Source organism: Phaethon lepturus, unplaced genomic scaffold (assembly GCF_000687285.1).
Source record: "Phaethon lepturus isolate BGI_N335 unplaced genomic scaffold, ASM68728v1 scaffold29735, whole genome shotgun sequence".
Lineage (NCBI taxonomy): Eukaryota > Metazoa > Chordata > Aves > Phaethontiformes > Phaethontidae > Phaethon > Phaethon lepturus.
The window spans coordinates 1,182-23,134 of NW_010541692.1; the positions used below are offsets into that span (position 1 = coordinate 1,182).

Genomic DNA, 21,953 nt, shown 5'->3' on the forward strand with positions numbered 1-21,953 from the left:
GTGGCCAAGCTCTGGCAGATGTGGAGCCGTTTCAAAGCCACGGTTTAACCCCTGGGGTCGGGTGTTTTCCCCCGTGTGAGCCTGGTCCCAGGGTCTCCCCAAGGCAGGCTGGCGGGACCTCCATGAACAGCCCCCGCCCTCTCTCCCCTCCCTCTCCCCAGCTCTTTTCCCCTGCTGGAGGCTTCCCAAACACTCACGGGCATCCCCAAAAGCCTCGCGGCGCTGGGCGCGCCTGGCTGCCTCCCGCTCGCTGAGCGAACGCAGCTTTTGGGGCAGCAGGAGGAGGGCTTGGTCTGCACCCCGAGATCCTGCCCCTGCACCGGGGGGGGCTCTCCCCACGGATCGCTTCAGGCTTTGTAGTGACCCTGTGCCAACCCTGGACGTTCTCTCCCCTCTCCTAATCTCATAACCTCCGACTCTGCTACTGCTGCTTTCAAGCCCATCTCATCCTGTTTTGTCCTCACTGATCTAGATCTAGTTTAATAATTCTACTTATTAATGGAATTTATTCCATTAATAATTTTTCCCCCTCTCAGAGACCTTCACTGTGTGTAGGATTGTCTCGTGTCTTCCCCTGGTTTCCTCCTCTTAAACTTTCCTGTCCAGTCCTGAAATTTGTCATTTTGGTCGCTAAGTTGTTCTTTTCCAAAGGGCACTGTCCTTCAGGCCCCACGGTTCCCAGTAAGGGTAGGAAACCTGCTCGGTGCTGCCAGAGCCCCAGTCAGCACCAGGATCCTCTGTAATTTCGGAGATCTCGGTGGCAAAGCGGCTCAGCTGTCCAAGTAAACCCTTCCTGTGCCCATTTCTTCTTTATGTCCTTCATTACATGTTCTGTCCATCAGTATTTCCGAGTCGCATCCGGTTTCAGCCCATGTCTTTGTGCCGGAGGCAGAGGCGGGCAGGAAAGGTGCTGCCCCGGCGGGAGCTGATGGTGTGGGGCTTTCTCCCCACGGCTCAGCTCCCTCTGCCCATCCTCTGCTGCTTCTTTACCTCCTTGCCCCCCAATCCTCCTCTCTCTACCCTTTTTTTTTTTTTTTTTTACTTTAAAAATTACCTTGAGCCCTTCTCTACTTTCCAGGTACACTTGTGGGTGAGTTCAGTATCCCAGGCTTGCGTGGGACCCTGACCGCACCCCCCCGACAGCACCGTGTATTTCGGGCCCTGTATGCGCCCGTGCGGCGACCGAGAGTTTAAAAGCACCGTTTTGTTTGTTTGTTTGTTTTCTCTCCTGCTGATTTCAGCCCGGGGGATTACGGAAACAACTCCCAGCTTCATGTATCCCTACGGGACCTCCAGCAGTCAGATGGTGCTCAGAGGGGTGGACCTCCTGCTGGAGTGCATTGCTTCAGGAGTGTACGTACCGCTTCCCGGCGGCTGGCGGAGATGGGGAGAGCTGGGACGGCCGGGGACTGAGCTGCTCGATCACCAGTGGAAATACCTCTGGCTGGGAAAAGGGATCGCTCCCTTCCTTTATAACGGCTATTAACAATACTCTCAAAGCTACGCGAAGCGCGAGAGCATGGAGCGAACGGCAGAGCCGAGTTTTGCAGCGCTCTTCGGAGGCGCGGGTGCCTTTGGATACTCGCTGCCCAAGGGTAGCTCCCCGCTGGCTTGTCCTCGTAGCCGCTGCAGATCTCCTGGGTGCCCCTCGCCACGCCGTACGAACCGCGGGGGAGGACGCTTGTGGTCCGTGGGTCTGCGGAAGCGTCCTGGGCCGCGGGGTCAGACTTCGGCAGCACTCCCGGGGCACGCTGCCCGCACACGCTGCCAGACCAGCGCTCTGCGTCCCCAAAGGGTAGCTCCCCGCTGGCTTGTCCTCGTAGCCGCTGCAGATCTCCTGGGTGCCCCTCGCCACGCCGTACGAACCGCGGGGGAGGACGCTTGTGGTCCGTGGGTCTGCGGAAGCGTCCTGGGCCGCGGGGTCAGACTTCGGCAGCACTCCCGGGGCACGCTGCCCGCACACGCTGCCAGACCAGCGCTCTGCGTCCCCACGCCCGAGGTTCCGAGTGCAGGATTATCGACTGCTTGCTTAGGAGTAATTTTCTTGTCTTGCAAAAGCATTTATCTCCTCCCCTCTCCTTAGACCAGCACCAGACATCATGTGGTACAAGAAAGGAGGAGAGCTCCCAGCAGGCAAAACCAAGCTGGAAAACTTCAACAAGGCCCTTCGTATCTCCAACGTCTCCGAGGAAGACTCCGGGGAGTATTTCTGCTTGGCATCGAACAAGATGGGCAGCATCCGCCACACGATCTCGGTGAGAGTGAAGGGTACGTCACCTTTACCTCGCCATCTTCTCCACCTTCGCAACCAGGAGCCGAGGGGCCGTGCTCGGGAGGGGACGCTCCGAGTTGCTGAAAGGGGGAGCGGGGGCTTTCTGCGGGGGCTGTCCCTGTGCTGTATCCAGCCATCCTTGCTTCTGGTCCCAACTGACCTAAAAGCAGTGTGAGATGGGATCTCGGCTGGTGTAACTCAGCAGAGCTTCATCGATATAAATGGTTGCGTGCTTGTGCACAACGGGAGGAGGATCTTGGCCAAAGGGGGGTGAAGAGGGGTCTCCACGCTCACTGCCCCCAGGAAAGCCCACTTGAGCGGGTGCTGTTTTCACGCCTGAGTTCAGCGGCGTGCAGCAGGGAGGGGATTTTGGATGAGGTAGTACTGCTGCCTTTATAATTGGTGCATCGGTGTATTTTAAAGCTGCTCCATACTGGTTAGACGAACCCCAAAACCTCATTCTGGCCCCTGGCGAGGATGGCAGACTGGTGTGCCGAGCCAATGGGAACCCCAAGCCTGCGATACAGTGGCTGGGGGACGGGGGGGCCCTAGAAGGGGGGGGGGAGCCTATAGAAGGTGAGCAAGGAAGAGCCTGCACCTCCTTTACAAAAACCTAGCCAAGGATCTCGTGGCTGGCCGTGAGAGCCAGGGCTGCTGTCGGGGTGCCAGGCACCCCACTGAGCAGCGTGCGTGGGCTCCAGCGTCGCAGCACGTGAACCACCTGCTTGTCAGAGACAAGGCCAGCTGAACTGTGTCTTTGTAGGCTGGGGAGGTCACGTACCGTCGTCTGGTTTTACCTGGGCTGAGACGGAAAGATGAGTAATGATACTGAGAGTCTTGTGAATTTTAATTTAAAATTTAATTTAAAGAATGCTCTCTGTTTTGAAGCTTCTCCCCTGAACCCGAGCAGAGAGGTGGCTGGCGATACCATTGTATTTCGAGATACCCAGATCGGCAGCAGTGCCGTGTACCAATGCAACGCGTCCAACGAGCACGGCTACCTTCTGGCCAACGCCTTCGTCAGCGTCCTGGGTAAGTACTTATGGAAGACGAACACCCTGTAGTCAAGTTTTCCCTGCGAGAGCTCTCTATTTGCTTTCCTCTTTGTTGTTAGCTACTCTGGGGCTAATGCACAAAGGTACGTGACCTCTGCCACCGGGCTTTAGCGCAGAAGTCCACTGCCATGGACCTGCAAAGCCAGGCAAGGTTGAGCAAGTCCTGTTGGCATGAAGATGTAAACTGATTCGTGCAGCGAGGTTAGAAAGGGCAGGAGAGGTGAGAGGGAATGGAGAAGCTCTACTGAGCCTTGAAACAAGGAGGAGTGAACAAAAGGGAAGGGAGGGTGGATGAAAAGACTGGAAAGGGAGCAGTGGTCTGGAAACTGGTTTCTTTTTGTAATGGCTGCGATTTTTGCTGTTTGCAGACGTGCCTCCACGGATACTGGCCCCCCGCAATCAGCTCATCAAGGTGATTCAAAACAACAGGACCCGACTCGACTGCCCCTTCTTTGGCTCGCCGATCCCCACCCTGAGATGGTAAGAGCTGCAGCACATCCCCTGCCAGTCCAGAGGGGTGGGAAGGGGAGGTTTCCTGCTCTGTCTTCCCTTACGATAGCACTTTGTGGTGTTGTGAGGTTTAAGAACGGCCAGGGGAACACACTGGATGGAGGAAACTACAAGGCACATGAGAACGGGAGCTTGGAGATGAACATGGCTCGGAAGGAGGACCAGGGCATCTACACTTGTGTGGCTACCAACATCCTGGGCAAAGCAGAGGCCCAGGTTCGCCTGGAGGTCAAAGGTAGGGGCACGACAGGCTCTGGGTCAAAACTGTACCTTGGATCTTTTGAAACTTGAAGCAGAAATAATAATTTGTGTTAGGGGAGGGTTGGCTGCGCGCTCCAGCGGTCTGTCAGCAGGACAGGCGCTATGTACTTTGGAGCCGAAATCCAGAAACGGGCAGACATTCCCTTTTAATGTTGAAAAAAGCCAAGTCTCTGGATATACTCAAGCTGTAGAAGGGCTTGGTGTGGATATTGAGCTGTGAGATGTCATAAGCATTGCAGAAAGAAATACAAAGTGTGTATCAGGGTTAACTGATGGCAGTAAACCATTTTCTGAATCAAGTTTCCACCGGGGCTTTCACTGTTCAGCAAAACTGCTTGCTGACTCAGAAAGCTGGGCATTTTTTAAAGGGTCAGCATGAGTTAATGGATGGTTAAATTAATTTATTTGCAAACATTTGTATCGGAGACAGTTCACTATAGCAAGCTCAACAAACACTTGACGTGCATGCTCGTCTCTTCCAAGTAACACCACTCTTCATTGAGTTCCTGAGTTAAGACCCAGCAGTTGGGTGCCTAATGCTTTCCTTCTGACTTTGTGCAGACCCAACCAGGATTGTGAGGGGACCAGAAGATCAGGTGGTGAAGAGGGGCTCCATGCCTCGCCTCCACTGCCGCATAAAGCACGACCCTACGCTGAAACTCACAGTCACCTGGCTGAAAGATGATGCACCCCTGTACATTGGAAACAGGTCTGTCTTTAACAGTTTCATGGGTTTCCATTCCCAGGATTGTTGGACTTTCTACAGAACATCTCAGGAGTCACCAGGGACAATATGGGCAAACATCCAGTTCCCTCTAGGCAACGTTTGCTGTTCTTGATACTTTTAATGTTACTAGCTCCTTCCAACAGACGCTGCCTCGCGATTAAAACTGACTTATCAGTAAATCAAGACTTTGACTGTATGTTTTATTTACAGATATTTTAGGACATCTTGATAAAATGGGTGGGTTAATAACAGGCTACTTCAAATTAATGTTAATCTGCTGTGAGTGGTACAGCTGTAATTTCCTTTCCATAGCCCAACTCCCTTCTCATGCAGTGAGATCTGATCACAGGACACAAGCCAGTCAGAGGTCAGATTGTTTTCCTGAAAGTGTGATTATTCTGGATATATACCAGAGCACATCTGCTGATTCTTTAGGAAGTGAGGTTTCCAAGAAGAACTAATGCATCCTTAGCTCATAAAATCTTCAGAACAGAGAAGTATTCCTGTTTTGTTTGGCTTTTTTATTTATCAGAGAACAGTTAGACTTCAGTTCTGCTGCCTAATGTGCTTAGGCACAGTTGTGTGATTATCGTTCTAACCCCTTGAAGGATGAAGAAAGAAGATGATGGTCTGACAATATATGGCGTGGCTGAGAAGGACCAAGGGGATTACACCTGCGTAGCTAGCACGGAGCTGGACAAGGACTCGGCTAAAGCGTACCTCACCGTACTAGGTAAAGCTGTCCTCCCAACGTACTGACACACAGCTAAGCAAGTGCTTTATTTTTAATATAACAGACTGACTTCAAAGTCAGACTGAAAGGGTGAGCTGTGATCACAGAATCGTCCTCTGAAGCAGAGATGCTCAGGGAGATGCTGGCAGAGCAACTGTTCCGTTGCTGCAGGACTCGGCAAGGACGTGCTGCCTAATCTCAGACTCGGACAACGGCATTGAATTTGAGTCGAAGCAAACTTGCATTTGAGACCAAAAAAAAAAAAGTAGTTATTACATACAGCTAAAAATATCCAAACGTGGATGCTGAAGCTCTGTAAGAACAGTCCTAAATTTGCAAGTGAATTTGACTGAATGCCAGGCTGCTGAGCGACATTGGAAACCGGGGGCGAGGGAGCCACTCCTAGCCTTGCAGGTCCCCCCTTCAATACGGGGAGCGACAAACCTAAACCCATTCCCCGTACCCCTTTAGGTACGCTGCGAGATCTATTTGCAAAACACAGATTTATCAATCCCTGCTCTTGGCCGCCGCAGATCTTGCTGACGTGCTGCATTCACAGGAGTGCCCTAAACTGCCGGCGCCGCTGGCACAGAGCCGCGGTGCCCTTACAGAAGCCAGAGTGCAATATGAATCTTGTATCCCTAACAATTTGAGTGGGCTTCATTTATTTTCCTTCCTTTTCCCCCGTAGCTAATTAACTCTACAGCAGGCTGATGTTTCCCCTTTGCTGTGTGCTAGAAGTATGAATAAGGGTGTGCAGAGCGTGCCTGGAGGTCTCTGGGGGAAGGACGTACCTACTCTGGTGCCCAGGCAGGATCGGATCCTTCTGAAATCTGTAACTCTGCGTGTAACTTTATATTTGCCAGGTGCTCCTTTCGCCACCCAAGCTTAATGTCTAGACTAACACCGTTAACAACCAATGTCTTACCTTGCAGCTGTCCCTGCTAACCGTTTGAGAGACTTACCTAAAGGTAATCATCACTAATTCATTGGGTTTATTTTATTTTGTAAATGGATTTTGTTTTGCCTTGCCAATAACGCCAACAGAGGATCTAGGTGTAGCAGCTGAAAAAGCTGGGAGCTGATGCTTCCCAGTCCTGCCCATGCTGTCCTTGAAAACCCGTCCAGATGGCCGTGGGTAGAAAGGCCCCGTGTCGCATCATTTCGTGTCCCACAGTGCCAGTTCTTGAGTGCAAGAATCACCTTAGCCATACCTGGAAATGGTGAGCCCTGATGGGAGAAAAAAAATCACATTGAATCCCTTGATCTCTACCTGGAAAGAAGTTATTACTGTTGCTGTTATTGCATGAGCTCGTTCTGTGTGACCATGTGGACTGTGGCAAGATAAAGAAACCAGAATTGGGCCCAGAGCATTTCTAAGAAGTATGTATTTTCACTGAGCCTTTCTGTCCTTTCTGTTCTATTTGTTTGCATTTATTCTTTGGACAGCTGTGTGTAGTTTGTTGTAAGACCATATATCCCCCTGCTGAGCCACTATCTTGTGCTTCCACCGCCAGATGACCTCAGCTGTACGGGGAGAAGGTAGGGTTTCGAGGCAGGGCACAACTAGTATGTGAGCACGTTGCTATTTAAAAAATTGCACCAGCCTACCGAGAGCTGCAGGTCGTGAATCGTGGCAGAGCGTGTGCCCTCCCGTGGGTCTGCACCGAGACAGCCAGGGCTTCCCTTCTGGGAGCAGCGATGGGAACTGGGACTCCCGGCTCCTGGGACAATCCCAGCCTGATTTGTCTCGTTACTTGGCCACCAGAGCGACCCGACCGGCCCCGTGACTTGGAGCTGACGGACCTGGCTGAGAGGAGCGTGCGGCTGACGTGGATTCCTGGGGACGACAATAACAGCCCCATCACAGGTCAGCTGCCGGACCCTCTGCCCTGATTCCCTCCCGCTTTCTTCTGCACGGTGGAGGGAAAACTTTCCTTGTGAGCTGAGCCCTTAACGCCACCTCTCCATCCTCTTCCTCCAGACTACATTGTCCAGTTTGAGGAGGACCGGTTCCAACCTGGCATGTGGCATAACCACTCCAGGTACCCTGGGAGCGTCAACTCAGCCGTCCTGAGCCTCTCTCCTTACGTCAACTACCAGTTTCGGGTGATTGCGGTGAACGATGTAGGCAGCAGCCTGCCCAGTGTCCCCTCCGAACGATACCAGACCAACGGGGCACGTGAGTACCTTCCACCCCATCCCTCTTGCCGCGGTGACTTGACGTTGTTCTTAGCATCTGGCCACCACTCTCCGTGTAGACTCTTCCCTCATGGTGTGTGATCACAGCTCCTGTAACAGAAACAGATTTACCCAGATGAGGGAACGAGCTAGGCCATGCATGTGCTGGGCCGCAATTTTGTGTATCACAACCTCAAGCCTATGACTGATACTCTGCAGAGCAGCAAAATTCGAACGGAAAGATTTATGCAAAAGTCACTCCAGCAGAATCTGTTGAAGGAAAGCCCAGTTTCACCTTACAGAGATGCCTTCTAAAGAAAGTCTTTCATCCTTTCTGGCCACAGGAAGCTCAGAAGTCTCTTGGAAAATTAGGCTCAAGTGTAAACTGGCCACACGTGAAAGGCATTTTGTTCCAAAATTGCTAATTCATTGTCCACTGCTAGAGCTGGCCAGGAGCGCACAGCAATGCAGGAGTAAAGTGGTGCTCCAGTCCACGACCAAGACTTGGGTCTTCAGTTTGTATGCCCAGTGCTTTGTACATTGCAGACTACTTGGGAAAATTAATATAAGGAATTCACAAGAAGCTTAGCAGTTTCTCTGCATTTCTTCATTTAACCATTGCAGATACTTTCGCAGTATCTACCGGCATCTAGTGTTGGCTTTCGACATTACTCTTCTTGTTTCAGATTTCAAAAGTGTCAGACTTGGCTCCTGGGGTTGCTTCACAATGGCTGTCTTTCAAAGATTGAGGACATTTCGGAACAAAAAAAAGAGGCTCCTAAATAAATGGCCTGGTTTTCAAGTGTGCTGAGAGTCCCATGTTCCATTAACCTGAATGGGAACTTCTGGAAAAATCAGGCCATTAACTTCTGTCTTGGAAGTACTTTTGGCTTGCACAGTAAAGGGTTTTTAACCACTCAAATGGTCATTTTTCAAGATTATAAACTGCTTTTTTTTTTCCCCAATGTGCATTTCAGGTCCTGAAATTAACCCAACAGGAGTTCAAGGTGCAGGGACACAAAAAAACAACATGGAGATAACTTGGACGGTGAGTTCTTTGATGCTTGACAGCCACCCAGCACCTTACCATTACAGCCACAGGTGCTAAGATACAGAGAACTCAGCATCTCTAGCATGTGTGATGTACCACACAGAATACCATAACCTTAACGATCATAAAGCAAATAAAAACAGAAGATGCAAGAGAGGCCATTGTTAGCGCCTAGAAGAAGGTCTGTGATTAAAAACAATAATTTGCAACTATGTAAGCCAAAGAAAAGATGCTGGATCACGGATACAGGTCAGGGATGCTCAGAGAGTCTGATTCCTTACGCAGTATATAGGGCTTGCAGACCAGCTCTTGCTTTTCTTCACAGACCAGCAGGTGTCATCCACAAATAAGCCAGCATCTGTAAGGAGGACAGACATTGCAGTGGGAGTAGGACTGGAACTAAGGATATGGTTCTTGGTCCTACCTTGGGTCTAGAGGGCAAGGACTAGCTTTGTCTCTGCCTGGGAACAAAAGTATTGAACTCCTTTGAGATTCACTGATGGAGCATGAAATAAGAACCAGCTGCTGAACAGAACTTTTTGGAGCTCTACGGCAGAGAAAGACAGTTGGTCTTTTTCCTTCTCACTTTCTTTTTCTGTTTTGGTCCATTAAGCCTCTGAATGCAACTCAAGCTTATGGGCCCAACCTCAGGTACATCGTAAGATGGAGGCGAAGGGACCCCCGAGGGAGCTGGTACAATGAGACAGTGAAGACACCAAGGCATGTCGTCTGGAACACACCCATCTACGTACCCTACGAGATCAAAGTGCAGGCAGAGAATGACTTTGGTAGAGCACCGGAGCCTGACACTGTCATCGGCTATTCAGGGGAAGATTGTGAGTATTTTCTCAGCCAGAGATCGTAAGTGTTTCAGAAGGGCAGGTTTCCACCCAAGGTCAGTGGGTTGGCACCTGCGCCTGGGACGTGTTCATAGTACTGCTTGATTTGGCACAAAAATCCAGTTCCAGGCATTGGAAGAAAGAGGCTTAGCTATCAGATTCTGCTCTGGGCTCTTCCTGCAACTGCCTACATGACCCAAGTCACTTAGCCTCTCCCTTGCTCTCTGTAAGACCCAGATAACACCTTGGAAGACAGTAAGATTTCATTTGAGCTGAGCAGCTCTGGCTGTATTCCAATAAACCGCATTAAAGTTTTTGCCCCTGATGCCTGTAAAGCACCAAGTTCGTCTCGGATGAGGGGTGCTATGAATGGCCAAAAGGGTCTTCGTTCATCCTGGACTGGATTCTTGTGCTTCTCTGGTAAGGTCCCAGCTAAGCCCCAGCTTGCTTGGGCTCCTGTTTGCAACACACCATTGGCTCAGCTTGTCTTTCTTTAGAACTCTCCACCTAGCCACGCAGAAGAGCAGCCAGCTTGCTTAAGTCTCTTTTCACCTTCTTTTTGGGCTTCTGTGCCTGTAGCATCCAAGACTCTGACCTACGATTATCCTTATCCTGTCAGGATAATGTGGTTTGCTGCTAACAGCTTTATTCTTAAAGAAATATATATTTGTTCCTTGCATTGCAGCATCAGTGGAGGTCCCTGGCTGTGTGACGTTAGGGTTACCAAGAAGGTAGCTAAGCCAGCTAACCAGCCACGGCTCTAGGCTTCAACTCGGGGGGCACAAAGAGGGTACAGCAATTTCAAGAATATCTGCAATCCTGGTGCTGAGGTAGCACGCAGGACACACGCTCCGACTGGGCGTCTTCTCCCAGAGGAAACAGGGAGGAAAATGGGCAGAAATGGTGGAAGTCAGGGTAAGAGCTGAGCACTGGAAGCAAAGCTGGACCTAGCTGTGAGGCTGTTACTGGAAAAGCTCCAGAAGCACCTGACTGCACCGTTGTTTCTGCATTACTTGTCTGTGCGCTACCAGGGTGGGGTTTTTTTCCAGTTTCAGTTGAAAACTTGTGCAATGATGTAGAGTTTTGGGGTGATCTGAATAAGCCTGCACATGTGTGCTTTATAGGCAGGTAAACCAGGGAGACCAAAGCCCCCATATCACACTCCAGACACAAATATGTTCCTGCCTGGATCCTGAGGGGTGGAACAAGCTAGAAAAAAAACCACAAAAAAACCCAAACAAAAAACCTAGTCCCTGCCCTGTCCATGTCTGAATTGCTTCACACGTAAGTGCAGCTTTTGATGTACAAGCAGGTGACCTGTGAAGAGGAGGTAAAAAACCCAACCGGATCAACAGCAGGTTCTGGCCAAATTCAGATTAACAAACGTAGAAATAACAGGTAGTTTGGTAAGTCTTGGGTCTAACAGTGGCCAGGCAGAGGGCTGGATTTGCCGGTACCCTTCACTTGGAGAGGGAGGTGAGCCAGACCCCCTCTGTGCTAATGTCATCTCTTGCAGCAGCGTGTAGGAAGCCCTGCTATTAGCTGGATCACAGATCTTCTTGTGATAGCCAGCTGAGTGAAATATGGGTTGTTTTTTTTTCCCCTTCCTGTGGAAGCACTGCTAAAAAACCAACAGTCCGCTTTTAAAGCGTGCACACGTTAGGGAGAAAGCGAGGCGGCAGAGGTAAGTGATGCTGTTCTGTGTATTTTCACAGTCGTAGGGTCTGCTCACCCCAAACGAGGGCAGCCAGGAAGCTGAGAATTGGCCTGTTGCTGCTGTTTTATTGTATCAAGTTTGGAAATCCTCAGAAATTGAATTTAAGGAGGGAGAAAAGGAGATGATTACCCCATTAAAATGCAGAATTTGATGGCAGAGCTGGTGCACAGGGTTGCTGCTCGCCCCGTCTGCACCAGCCTGGCAACGCTGCGACGGGAAAACCACGGCAAGGACAAGGGGGGCAGAGGGACGTTCGTCCGTCTGTCTGTCTGACCCCCAGGGTACTGCTGGGTGCCTAACCTACACTCTGCTTTATCCCTGAACACTCAGATCCCAAGGCTGCGCCTACGGATGTTAGGATAAGAGTTTTAAACAGCACTGCCATTGCTCTGACCTGGACCCGAGTGCACCTGGACACCATCCAGGGCCAGCTCAAGGAGTACAGAGTGAGCAAAACCGAATCTCTTTGGCGCTGACTAATACAGCTAACCTTCTCACCAGCCGAGGTGGCCCCCGTGGTGGAGCTGCCTGCGATGGGGATGACAGAAAACGCTCCTCTGGCCACCAGGACCCTTTTGCCATGGCTGGGTGCAGACCACAGGGCTGAGCTCTGCTCTGGAGCAGCACCAGAAATAAATGAAGGGCCTTGGTTTGCTCCTTGTGGTGCCTGGGTGGGCCTGGGGACATCCCCCGTTGCTCCCCCAGGGCTCGGTGTCCCCACATACCCCGGTGTGTGATCTGGGGTGCTCAGACAAAGCAAGTGGGGCTGCCCCTGTGCCCCCAGAGAGGGACGCAGGGTGGTCCTGCCCATGCAGCTCCGGGCTCCAGAGCTGCTCAGAACCACAGGCTGGCTGGCTCGGGGGGGAATGACCTCAGCCAGGTACAAACAGACTAGTTTTTGTGTCATCCCCAAAGTACCTACATCATCCTTTAATGAACACCGACCCCTGCAAAGCCTAAACCCAGCGGTTTGTACTAACTGGCAACTAAAGACAGCATCGATCCTGTTTGTTCATTTACTGCCGAAGTAAAATACCAGTGTTTCTGTACAGAGCACAGACCCTGTTCAAAACAAGCAAAAGTCTGGACAGAGCCCCTTCTATCGGCGTTTAAGAGGTTACCAAAAGCGCGTGTCCTGCAAACAGTTATAACATTTCAAATCCAATAATCTGCTGGGCATAAAGAAAGCTCTCTGGGTACTGCTTTCATTTTTTTCTGCCGCTGCTCTGTCACTCTGATCTATTTTCTGAATGAATCTTATTTCTGCATGAAATAAGATTTGCAGTCAGGGCTTCGAATGGGAGACTTTCCAAGTTCAGACTTTGCTTTGCGCCTGGACTCGTCCCACCTTTCCTTGTACACTGCTACGGCACTAATCTGGGGAGAAAGGGAGAGGCACTTGATGCCTAGTGCTCGGGAGCCAGAAAACAGCTCTTCGTAGTCTGAGCTTAGCTGGTTTTGCTCTGTGACCTTTGGTAAGCACTTAACCCCATGTCTCAGCCTCTTCCTCGGGTAACATCACTGACCTGCCTCGCTGGGGGACGTGGGGCTTCATTAATTGCTCTAAAAGGCTTCTGCAGCTGAGAGCTGCTCTTTAGAAAGGCAGAGTTTTGCTATGCTTTGTTAATGAAAATCCAGTTGCACTTAAATGGGAAAAGCTTCACTTGCCGTGCATGTTTCTTGAAGGCCTATTTCTGGAGAGACAGTAGTTTGCTGAAGAACCTGTGGGTCTCCAAAAAACGGCAGTATGTGAGTTTTCCTGGAGACCGAAACCGGGGCATAGTGTCCCGGCTGTTTCCTTACAGCAACTACAAGCTTGAGATGGTTGTAACCAACGGGAGAGGAGATGGGCCACGCAGTGAAGTTAAGGAGTTCCCCACACCAGAAGGAGGTACGTTCCCGGGGGCGTCGTGCAGGCACCCGTCCCTCGTGCCGGGAGAGGTTCGGGTGGTTCAGCTCTGCAGAGCCGGAGCCGCGCCGCTCTGCGGCAGAGCCACGATGCTGCGGGGGAGATGCGCTAGCGACAATTTTTAGCTGAGCCTGGGCAGCATCTTCTGGGCAGCATCACTGTCCCACGGCGCTGCTGTATGCCCTCCTCACCCCGGCGCAGGTGACATCGCTGCAGCCACAGCCAGAGCTAACTCCTGGCACTGTCTCATCAACCTAAACATCCCCTTCGGGTACTTTGAACCCATCAGCGAGCAGCTCTTAGGCTGAACAAGAGAAATGTTTGCAAAGCCACTTCAGAGGCACAGCACCGTGCCCTTCATTTGCTGCCTGACCTGCGAATGTGGCCGCACCTGCCCGCGCTGCGGATCGGTGAAATGGGAGGGAATATACTCATCTCGCTCAGTAAAAGGCAGTAAAATCTCTGTAAGACCTAAGTAAGTCCTTTTGTTCTGAAAAGATGTCACTAATACCCCTGTCAGGCTTTTAAGGCAAGAGCGCCTCATTCTTCCGTTTAAAGAGCTCGTGTCAAGGATGAACTCGAGATTTTAATTTTCTTGCTGTCACAGGAGCTATTTATAGACACACCAGTAACTTTTTGTTGGAGCTGCACTTTCGGTGGCTGACAATGAATCTTCCTAGAGCACAGATGTTTTTGGCACAGTATGTTACAAAAATGCAAGAGGAGAAAAAAGTAGACGCTGGAAGCAAATCCTGTCTCAACTAACACAAAATACTATGAGGTCTTCCTCTTTCTCTTCAGCCTATTCGTGCTGTACAAGAAAAGCATCTCAGTCCGGTCTCTTTCTTCCTCAGCATTTTCTTGGATGCTGTCATCATTTTCTAAGGATTTTCAATTGACCAGCCATAATTAGGCTTTTTTAAAAAGAAAGGACTCTGTTGCAGTAGGGCAGTCGGGTGCAGTTACCTGTGTGCTGCAAGCGCGGAGCGCTTGGGGCAGCTCTATGCAGGGGTGGCATTGATGGAAACAATTACAGCAGATTATGCTCTTGTCATAAGTAAACTGATGATTTGTTCTTCCCTAAACCACTAGGCAATTTTATCGACTATATATTGATGTTTAGGAGATTGAATGATATTCTGCAAAACTTCTGTTTAAAAAAATAAATGGCTAATCTCTGAGATCAGAGCACCAAGTTCTTTCCCCAGTCAAGACACCGCAATTATGAGTAAACCAGGAGAATAATTTAATTTAAGAATCTATAATGCTTTCCCTCCTTTACTAGCTTTGCATAAGCAGTCATAAAAGCAGCCATTCCTCAGGGTAAGGATCACTGTATACGTGCACTAGCTCCCCGTTACAGATCTCTAGACACAAATTAATAACACAAAGATGCTCTGCAAGCTTCTCTTAAGAAGCTGCTATACTATTTTTCACCGTTCCAACAGATAACTAGATGAGGTGTAAATGTTGGGCTGGGTGGGGGCTGTAAAACAAGACCAGTAAATTATGTGTACAACATACAGAAGTGGGACTTGAACCGTGTCACAGCTCCGCTTCACGGCTGTAGCATCTTCTGCGGGTGCCTCGCCGAGCGACGCGCTGGAGGGCAGCGGTACCCAGCAAGCGCGGCGCGGCGCTGCCGGGGCTGGGGTTGCATGCAGAGCTGCTCTGGTTTCTGCTGCCTGCACGCACGCTGCTGAAAACCCTGGGCTGGCGCGTGGTTTCTGGCACAGATTCTTGTGCCGTCGGTTTCTGACCTTTAGCGTGCGTGTGCTACCTGCGTGTGTGTGTATTTATGAGTGGCCTGAGTGTGTCAGTCAGCCTGCGATGCATACAGTATTGTAAGGTATGTTATCTTGTATGTTTTTTCTTCTTTCCCTCTCCTTCCTGGTCCCATCCTCCTCCCAAGTGCCCAGCTCCCCCAGGTATTTAAGAATCCGACAGCCAAATCTGGAAAGCATCAATCTGGAGTGGGATCACCCAGAGCATCCCAACGGAGTCCTCACAGGATACAACCTTAGATATCAAGCCTGTACGTTCCACATGTTATCTTCTTAGTGATAATAATTAAGTCATTAAATATTTTCCTTACTGCTAATTACCTTATCCCAGAAAGGTCTCTGTAAGGAACTGGAGACTTTCATCACAGGATGAGATGCGCTGGTGTTGGAGAGGAGTCCTGGAGCAGTGCTGGGCAGCTGCAGTCAACCAGGGAGGGTGGCGGGTGCTCAGCAGTTCTGCAGACTCGACCACTGAAGGGAAATAAGTTTGATTTCTGATTTAGAAAGACCTTTAAGTGCAGTCTGAGTAGTTTATGTGCTCAAACACAAGCTCCTGGCTGTATAAGAAATGCTGCCCGGGGCGCAGGAGCCTCTGCAGAGCCCAGCACAATGCCTGGGGCAGTACAGCCTCCTCTGCTCGAGACCTTGGCACTCGTGCTACGCCCTTCCTCGACCACCTCGGCAACCCTGAATGTCCCCGCTGGCATGTCTCCCCGCCACTAAGTCACCAGCTGCCCTAGACGAAGGGTACTTAAGAGCAGCTATAGCTCTGAGCACCGACAGCCAGTCGGTCCTGGGGGAGAGGTGACGAGGTAGACAGCACAGCGTACTTCTGAAACAAGGCTGAAGCCGCCACGACCTGCCTTTCCTCCCCAGTTAATGGATCCAAAACGGGCCGAACCCTGGTAGAGAACTTCTCTCCCAATCAGACAAGGTTCACCCTGCAGAGGACAGACCCCATCTCGCGCTATCGCTTCTTCCTGCGCGCACGGACCCAGGTGGGAGAAGGAGAAACCATAGTGGAGGAGTCGCCAGCCTTGCTGAACGAAGGTATGTGCGGCAGCAACAGCTTCTGGCTTTGCTGAGGGGTTGGGGTGGTGATGGTACATGCATCAGCCAAAAACTGCAGGTCAGAGAACCAGGTGGTCCACAGAGCAACCAGTACAAGACAGTAACTGGTGCACAGCTACTATCTACTGCAGGGGTAGCTAGATGACTAGGACTGAACGCTGCAGCAGAAATGCTACAGAGGTGACTGGGGGGACTGTCCTGTGCTCTCGGGAACCATCTTGCTGCCCCCCAAGCAATCAGCGTTCCTCACATGCCCCGGGAGCAGGACAGCACCTTGCTCTCGTCTTGCAAAAGGTGAAGCTCTCATCTGCCCCTCTGCAGTCTTTGTACCAGCTAAATAAGGAGCAGATGCGGGTGATTTTTACATGGCTGGAAGCGGGTGCAGCAGCTGCATCCTCCGGGCAGTGAACCCCAGGCAGGGGCTCTGTGCCACTTTCCTGTCACCCCATAACCAGCAGCTGACCTGACCCTCCAAAGCCAAGCCTCAACTCCCAGACTCGTAATAAGATAAAATGCCCATTGTGGGACATTCATCAACCTAAGTGAAAGTTCAGGAGCCCTGAGGGAACTCGGGGAGACAAAAGCTGGCTCTTTCCTTTCTTTAGCATTTGCTAAAAGACCTATGATTCGGTTAGCGCTCTGATTTAATGGGGTTTTTTGTCTCCTTTCCTCCATCTCCCCCTCCCCAACTAATGGCTCTGAGTAGGAAAAGTAATTCCTACTGATGACCCAGTGGAAATTAAATGCTTCCTGACACCTCTTAGGTGGGCTCCAGCATTGCTAATTGATGTGACAGGATGGGAGATGGGGCTGCATATGCTATGGGAAAAAAAATCAGCTAAGCTACACCCTGGCAAACACGAGAGGGGGCATGTCATTGCTTTAAAAATGAGCTTTGCTGAACAAACCGTTAGAACACAGGGATCAGTTGAAGTTGTCGGTGCTGATTGATAGTCAACAGTTCTAGTGGTTTCATATACGTTTGCTTTACTGGGTTTGTTTCCATATGCTGATAACAGCGACTGTCCGCAGACCACGGCTAAATAACAGCCATAACCAACCGCTGTTGTATATTGCTTAACTGATTTGTATCAGGAAAGAGCAGGTATGGCGTACGCCAGCGTGACAAGGTAAGGGTCCCTGTCCATGGGGTCGGGGACGCGGACGGGCAGCGGCTCCCAGAGCTCCCCGGCTGCCCCTGCCAAAGGGCCGAGCTGCTGCTGCTTAGCAAAAGGACAAAGCATTGGCCGTTGAAGCAGCAAAACAAATTAAAGAGTCAAATCCCAGTCTGAAGTTACAGAAATATGGCAAAGTTTGACCTCAAAACATGAGACCCTGAAGTACAACAGGACATAGGCGAGTTCTGCTGATGACGGGCATGTAAGGACAATTAGCAGCTCTAAATGCCCACTTTGATATGAAGGTACCTGCTGTAAGGGTACGTGAAAGGTAAGTTTGGAATTAAACCCATTAATGCATTCAGAGGTGGTTTTCTGCTTGCCAGACTCATTCACCTGAGAAGTTTAAATAAAATGCATTTCTCTGATGTTCTGCACCACGGGCTCCAACCCACAGAAGGCAGGACGAGCACTGATGTCAGAATTATGCTAGAAAAAACTAAGGTGAAATTCAGAGTGTCAAAACCAGTCCTTGCTGGGATTAGATATAAGCACTTGCTTAAGCACTTTGCTTAATCGGCACCGCTGGCATCTCTGCTGTGGAGCTGGTGTGTGGTTAACCGGTAACCCCCATCTCCAAGGGGACGTCCCTGCTCCCTCTGCCCTCTGCAAGTGGCTCTGATGCACAGGAGGGTGACGGGTTGTAGCTAATGCATTTATTCCCTCTCTCTCGAGTCGCTGGTGACTGTGTGCAAGTGGTCCCGAGCCTCTTGTTGGTGTGTTCTGGTTGTTTTATATATTCCTCTGTTTTCTCTTCCCTTCTCTTCTATGCTCTCCTCGTATTCCCCTCTCTATCCTTGGCGCTGCCCTCTGAAGCCACGCCAACCCCAGGTACCGTACCCGCCGGAGGAGGTAACGGGCATGGGGCGAGGCTCACTCCACGCTCGCTCGGGTGCGCTGGCAATTAAGCATGCACTCCATTAACCCTTTCAATGGGAAAGTGAGGTGTCAGGAGTCTAAAATTGGACATACGAAACGACAGCAGGTAAAACGAAGCCCCACAGGCAGCAGGGACTAGGGCAGGCTCCACAGGGGGGTCTGCAAAGATTAAAATATCTCTGAGCGGGGCTTAACAGCCTCCCAGATGCCCAATGATGGCCACTGCAGCTGCCGTAAGACTGTACAAGCGAAAACGAGAGCCAGGTTGCCCTACGAAAGAGATTTTTAATCCCGGGTCTGCACAAAGCCCTCTCCCTTTTTAAGCCTCACCATCTCTGCCCTGCGAAACACAGAAGAACGTTACCCAGCCCTCCCCGACTCGCTGGTGCCCGCCTGCGCTCTGCCCCGTTGCTGCTGGGGCAGCTGCCTCCCTTGGCCCTGCAGGTCTGTGCCGCAGCGCACGGACACCACAAGCTCCCCGGGGTACTTTTAGGGCAGCCAGGGCTTTCGTACAGGAGAATCCTTTTGGTTCCAGGTGCCCATTGAAAGGGTTAAGGACAATGTTTGCGCCCCAGCTGTGCATGTCTGCATGCGAGGCTATTGCTGGCTTTGCCCTCCGATTGCGAATTTCTACAGCGTTGAAGCAGAGAGAAACCTTTTCTCGTAAGGGGGGGGGGCAGCATCTCTACCTGCTTTCAAGGAAACCCAAACCCTCAATTACCCAGTGTCAACCCTGCAAAATCCAAAGCATAAGCACAACTTCTGGTTGCCCGGAGGAGGACACCCACCTCTTACGAAAGCTGCAGACATGACCGTTTCCCCCCGCCTTGAGCCAGTATTTCAGGAGCGGGGCTAGCCCCGTGCCCAAGCTCAGAGGGGGGCTAGCGGCAGCGCTAGGGAGTGCAGCCAGCCAAAAGGCACCCCAAACACTGCAGAAAAGCTTTTGGTCTGGAGCAACAGCACTCATTTGCCCTGCACCAAGGGCTCTGTAAGAGGTCGTGCTTTGCCTTTGCTGGACACGGCCCCGGCGCTACCGGGGCTTCCCAAGGAGGAACAGCTTCTTAGGGAAGACTCTTCCCACGTGATACCAGTGCAGGACCTGTCCTCTGCACCTGTAGGTTTTGCTTTCCTACCTCATAGATGTTTCTCCTCCTTTTCTTTTGTTGCAGCGACGTCTCTCTACCCAGTATCATTTTGTGGCTTTTTCCCTTTCTGAATAGATGCCAATCTTTTTCTTACTATATTTTCTCTTCCTAAAAAAAAAAAAAAAAAGAAAAAAAAAAAGGGGATAACAGACTGCTTTGGGTGGTGGGAAACTGAAAACAGACCTTTTGGCTTAGAGATCTCCATCCTCCGAGTCCAGGAGGGGTATTTTGCTGCTATAGCTCATACTTTGGCCAGGGTTTAGCTTACCCACAAGAATCGGTATTTTCTTTGTGGGTCAGGATCACCTTCTTAAAGTACTTTTCTACTTGCAGCGGATATTGCTGAACTTTGAAAACACAATGTAATCTCTTTATCCTTCCAGCATCATAGCATTTCAGGCGTAAATTCTTATACCACGGGAAGCTAGATGAATGAATTGCCATTTAAAGGATAATTCCACAGGAACAGAGCCCACTGGTCCCCCACCCCTCTATTTTTTACCTTCTGCTAGGAGAAACAGTAAAGTGAAAAGCGATGCCAGAGCTGAAAGAGGTCTAAGAGTTAGTAACAGGACTAGCAGGTCGTTAAGCGCTAACTCAGCTGCATCCTCAGCTTCCTCACCGTGCCAGGCTTCAGCAAGAGAAATCAAGGCAGTGTAAGCCGCAGCAAGACCCAGCGCACACCTCTGTCTTGCTCTTCAGCTGGATGTCATTTCTCGTTAGGACACGGGCCGGGTGCGGGAGCTGTTACACAATTCGAGTGGCGTTTGTCCCGAGAGGCTGTTTCTCTTCCTAACAAGTACGGGGTTCACGTGAAATACTGCTTGGCCTTTCTCGGAAGATTCATCTCCACTCAGTGACCTAGATTTTGTAGATTTTTATGGATTCACAGCGCAAGTTGTCTTAGATTACTGTAAAACGCTCTTTGCCATGGGCTGCTGGCACTACAAAAAAATGAAAAGGTCTTTTTTTTCCAGGAGTAACCTTACACACGCAGGGTCGTAGCTGTTTTGTATGTGTATGAGAAACTGGACCAGCTTGATGAAATCAAAGTGAAGCGCGGGGGCTTTCCCTTAGGACAGGCTTTACTTTTCCTAAGCCAGATTTGGACCAAGGGAGAGGCGATCTGGGAAAAGAGGGGACATCTAAAAAGGTCTTTCATTGATGCTCTGAATGAGAAGAAAAAAATCAAAACTGGATCCCATACTACCTGTGTGTATGGAAAAACTTCATCAGGGACCAAAAAGAGCATTGGTCTTAGACTTAAGGAAAAAAACATTGATTTTTCTCTGTTCCCTTCTTGTATCTCCATAATTATGAATCAGAGGAGAAAGATCCTATTGTTCATTTTAGAAACAGACAGCAGTAGAAACAGAGAGAACTGCTGATCCCTCTCTCTTAGAGGCTGCTCAGTTGCTCCTTTCTATCTTGAATTTCTTATAGCTATCAGATTTGGAGGACTTTATGGTAAAGACTTTGCAATTTCCTTCCGTTGCTAAAAACTGGGAGACGGAGAGAAGAAAAAAAAAATAATCTCTGAAAATGTATTTGGCTAATCATCAAAATTCATGAAAAATTAATCAAATTTCTCCAAGCCTAATTATTTCATAGACACACCCAAGGGAAAGCTGTTACTACAGCCTAACACCACATTAAAAGCATCTTTAAATAATTAAAGAGGAGTATGGACATGTATTGTTTCCTGTATTTGGCAAAAAAACACGCAACTACTCCCTGAACTGCTACACCGCTCGGAGCAGGACTCGAGTCTCTCTCTTCGGAGGCTCCCTCTTTCAATATCTCCTTTTGCTTTTGATTCTTCCTCTCTGTTTTTTTCTAACCTAAACCTCTCCCAGTTTTTCTGTAAGGTTTGGGCTCCTTTTTACTGGTCCATTCATGGTCACAGGAGCCAAGCTGCAGCAAAGAGCACCGCCGTCCTGCTGCGAGCACCTCTCTCATTACTTAGCCTATTAATTGCTGCATCCCTTGTCCATTACAGCAGCGCATCTCCTCCCCACCGTGCCCCACAGCCTCCATTACCCGCACGGGTAATGCATCTTGCAGACAGAAAAAGCAATCTCTGCCTCGCAAAGATGGGGCCTATTAATGAGCGGAATGGTCGTTCCGATGTTTCCGGGAAGATGGGGCAGGCTGGGAGCGAGGGAACGGGAATTGCCGTTGCTGGCTTTTCCTCTGGGTTTCCTGCGTGCGCTGGGGCAATTTCAAGCCTGCTCGAAACACTGGTTTTCAGGGTGCTGCTCTGCCCCGCAGCTGGGAAAGTGGCAGCCCCTTCTCTGCACCACCTCCTGCTTTCAGAGAGGGGGGATTTTGTCCCCCGTCACACAAATGCCAGATGCTCAGTCCTGTACCTAAACGTGAGGCAGCTGTTGTCAAAGACCTTGAGCGAACCTCACGTTGGGAATGCAGAAAAATAAATTCAAGCTGCTCGGCGAAGCTCAGAAACGTTATACCTGATGAAATATTGCAACCACGTTTTTAGAAAAATCTAGGTTTTAAAAACGAGCAGTTCTGGAACTGCCAGCCTGGCCCTCCATCTCCCCTGTCCCCCCTTTTGCTGCCAGGAGCGGTGATCTGTCACTCCTTAATTAGCCCCGACGCGGCGGGCAGTGCGCGGGGGACC

At 50.3% G+C, this 21,953-nt stretch overlaps 1 protein-coding gene across 1 annotated transcript; it reads left to right on the forward strand.

Moving 5' to 3' along the window:
* Positions 1-1,165: 1,165 nt before the first annotated feature.
* On the forward strand, positions 1,166-18,140 carry NFASC (neurofascin; the record flags this gene model as incomplete). Its single annotated transcript, XM_010287811.1, has 18 exons — positions 1,166-1,353; positions 2,084-2,268; positions 2,696-2,848; positions 3,161-3,304; positions 3,696-3,807; positions 3,906-4,072; positions 4,660-4,807; positions 5,434-5,558; positions 6,494-6,529; positions 7,327-7,428; positions 7,543-7,740; positions 8,717-8,787; positions 9,404-9,626; positions 11,677-11,792; positions 13,033-13,237; positions 15,168-15,290; positions 15,916-16,089; positions 18,105-18,140. Coding segments are annotated over exons 1-18 (2,506 nt in total), but the record flags the coding sequence as incomplete, so codon positions are not given.
* Between the last annotated feature and the right edge of the window lie 3,813 nt (positions 18,141-21,953).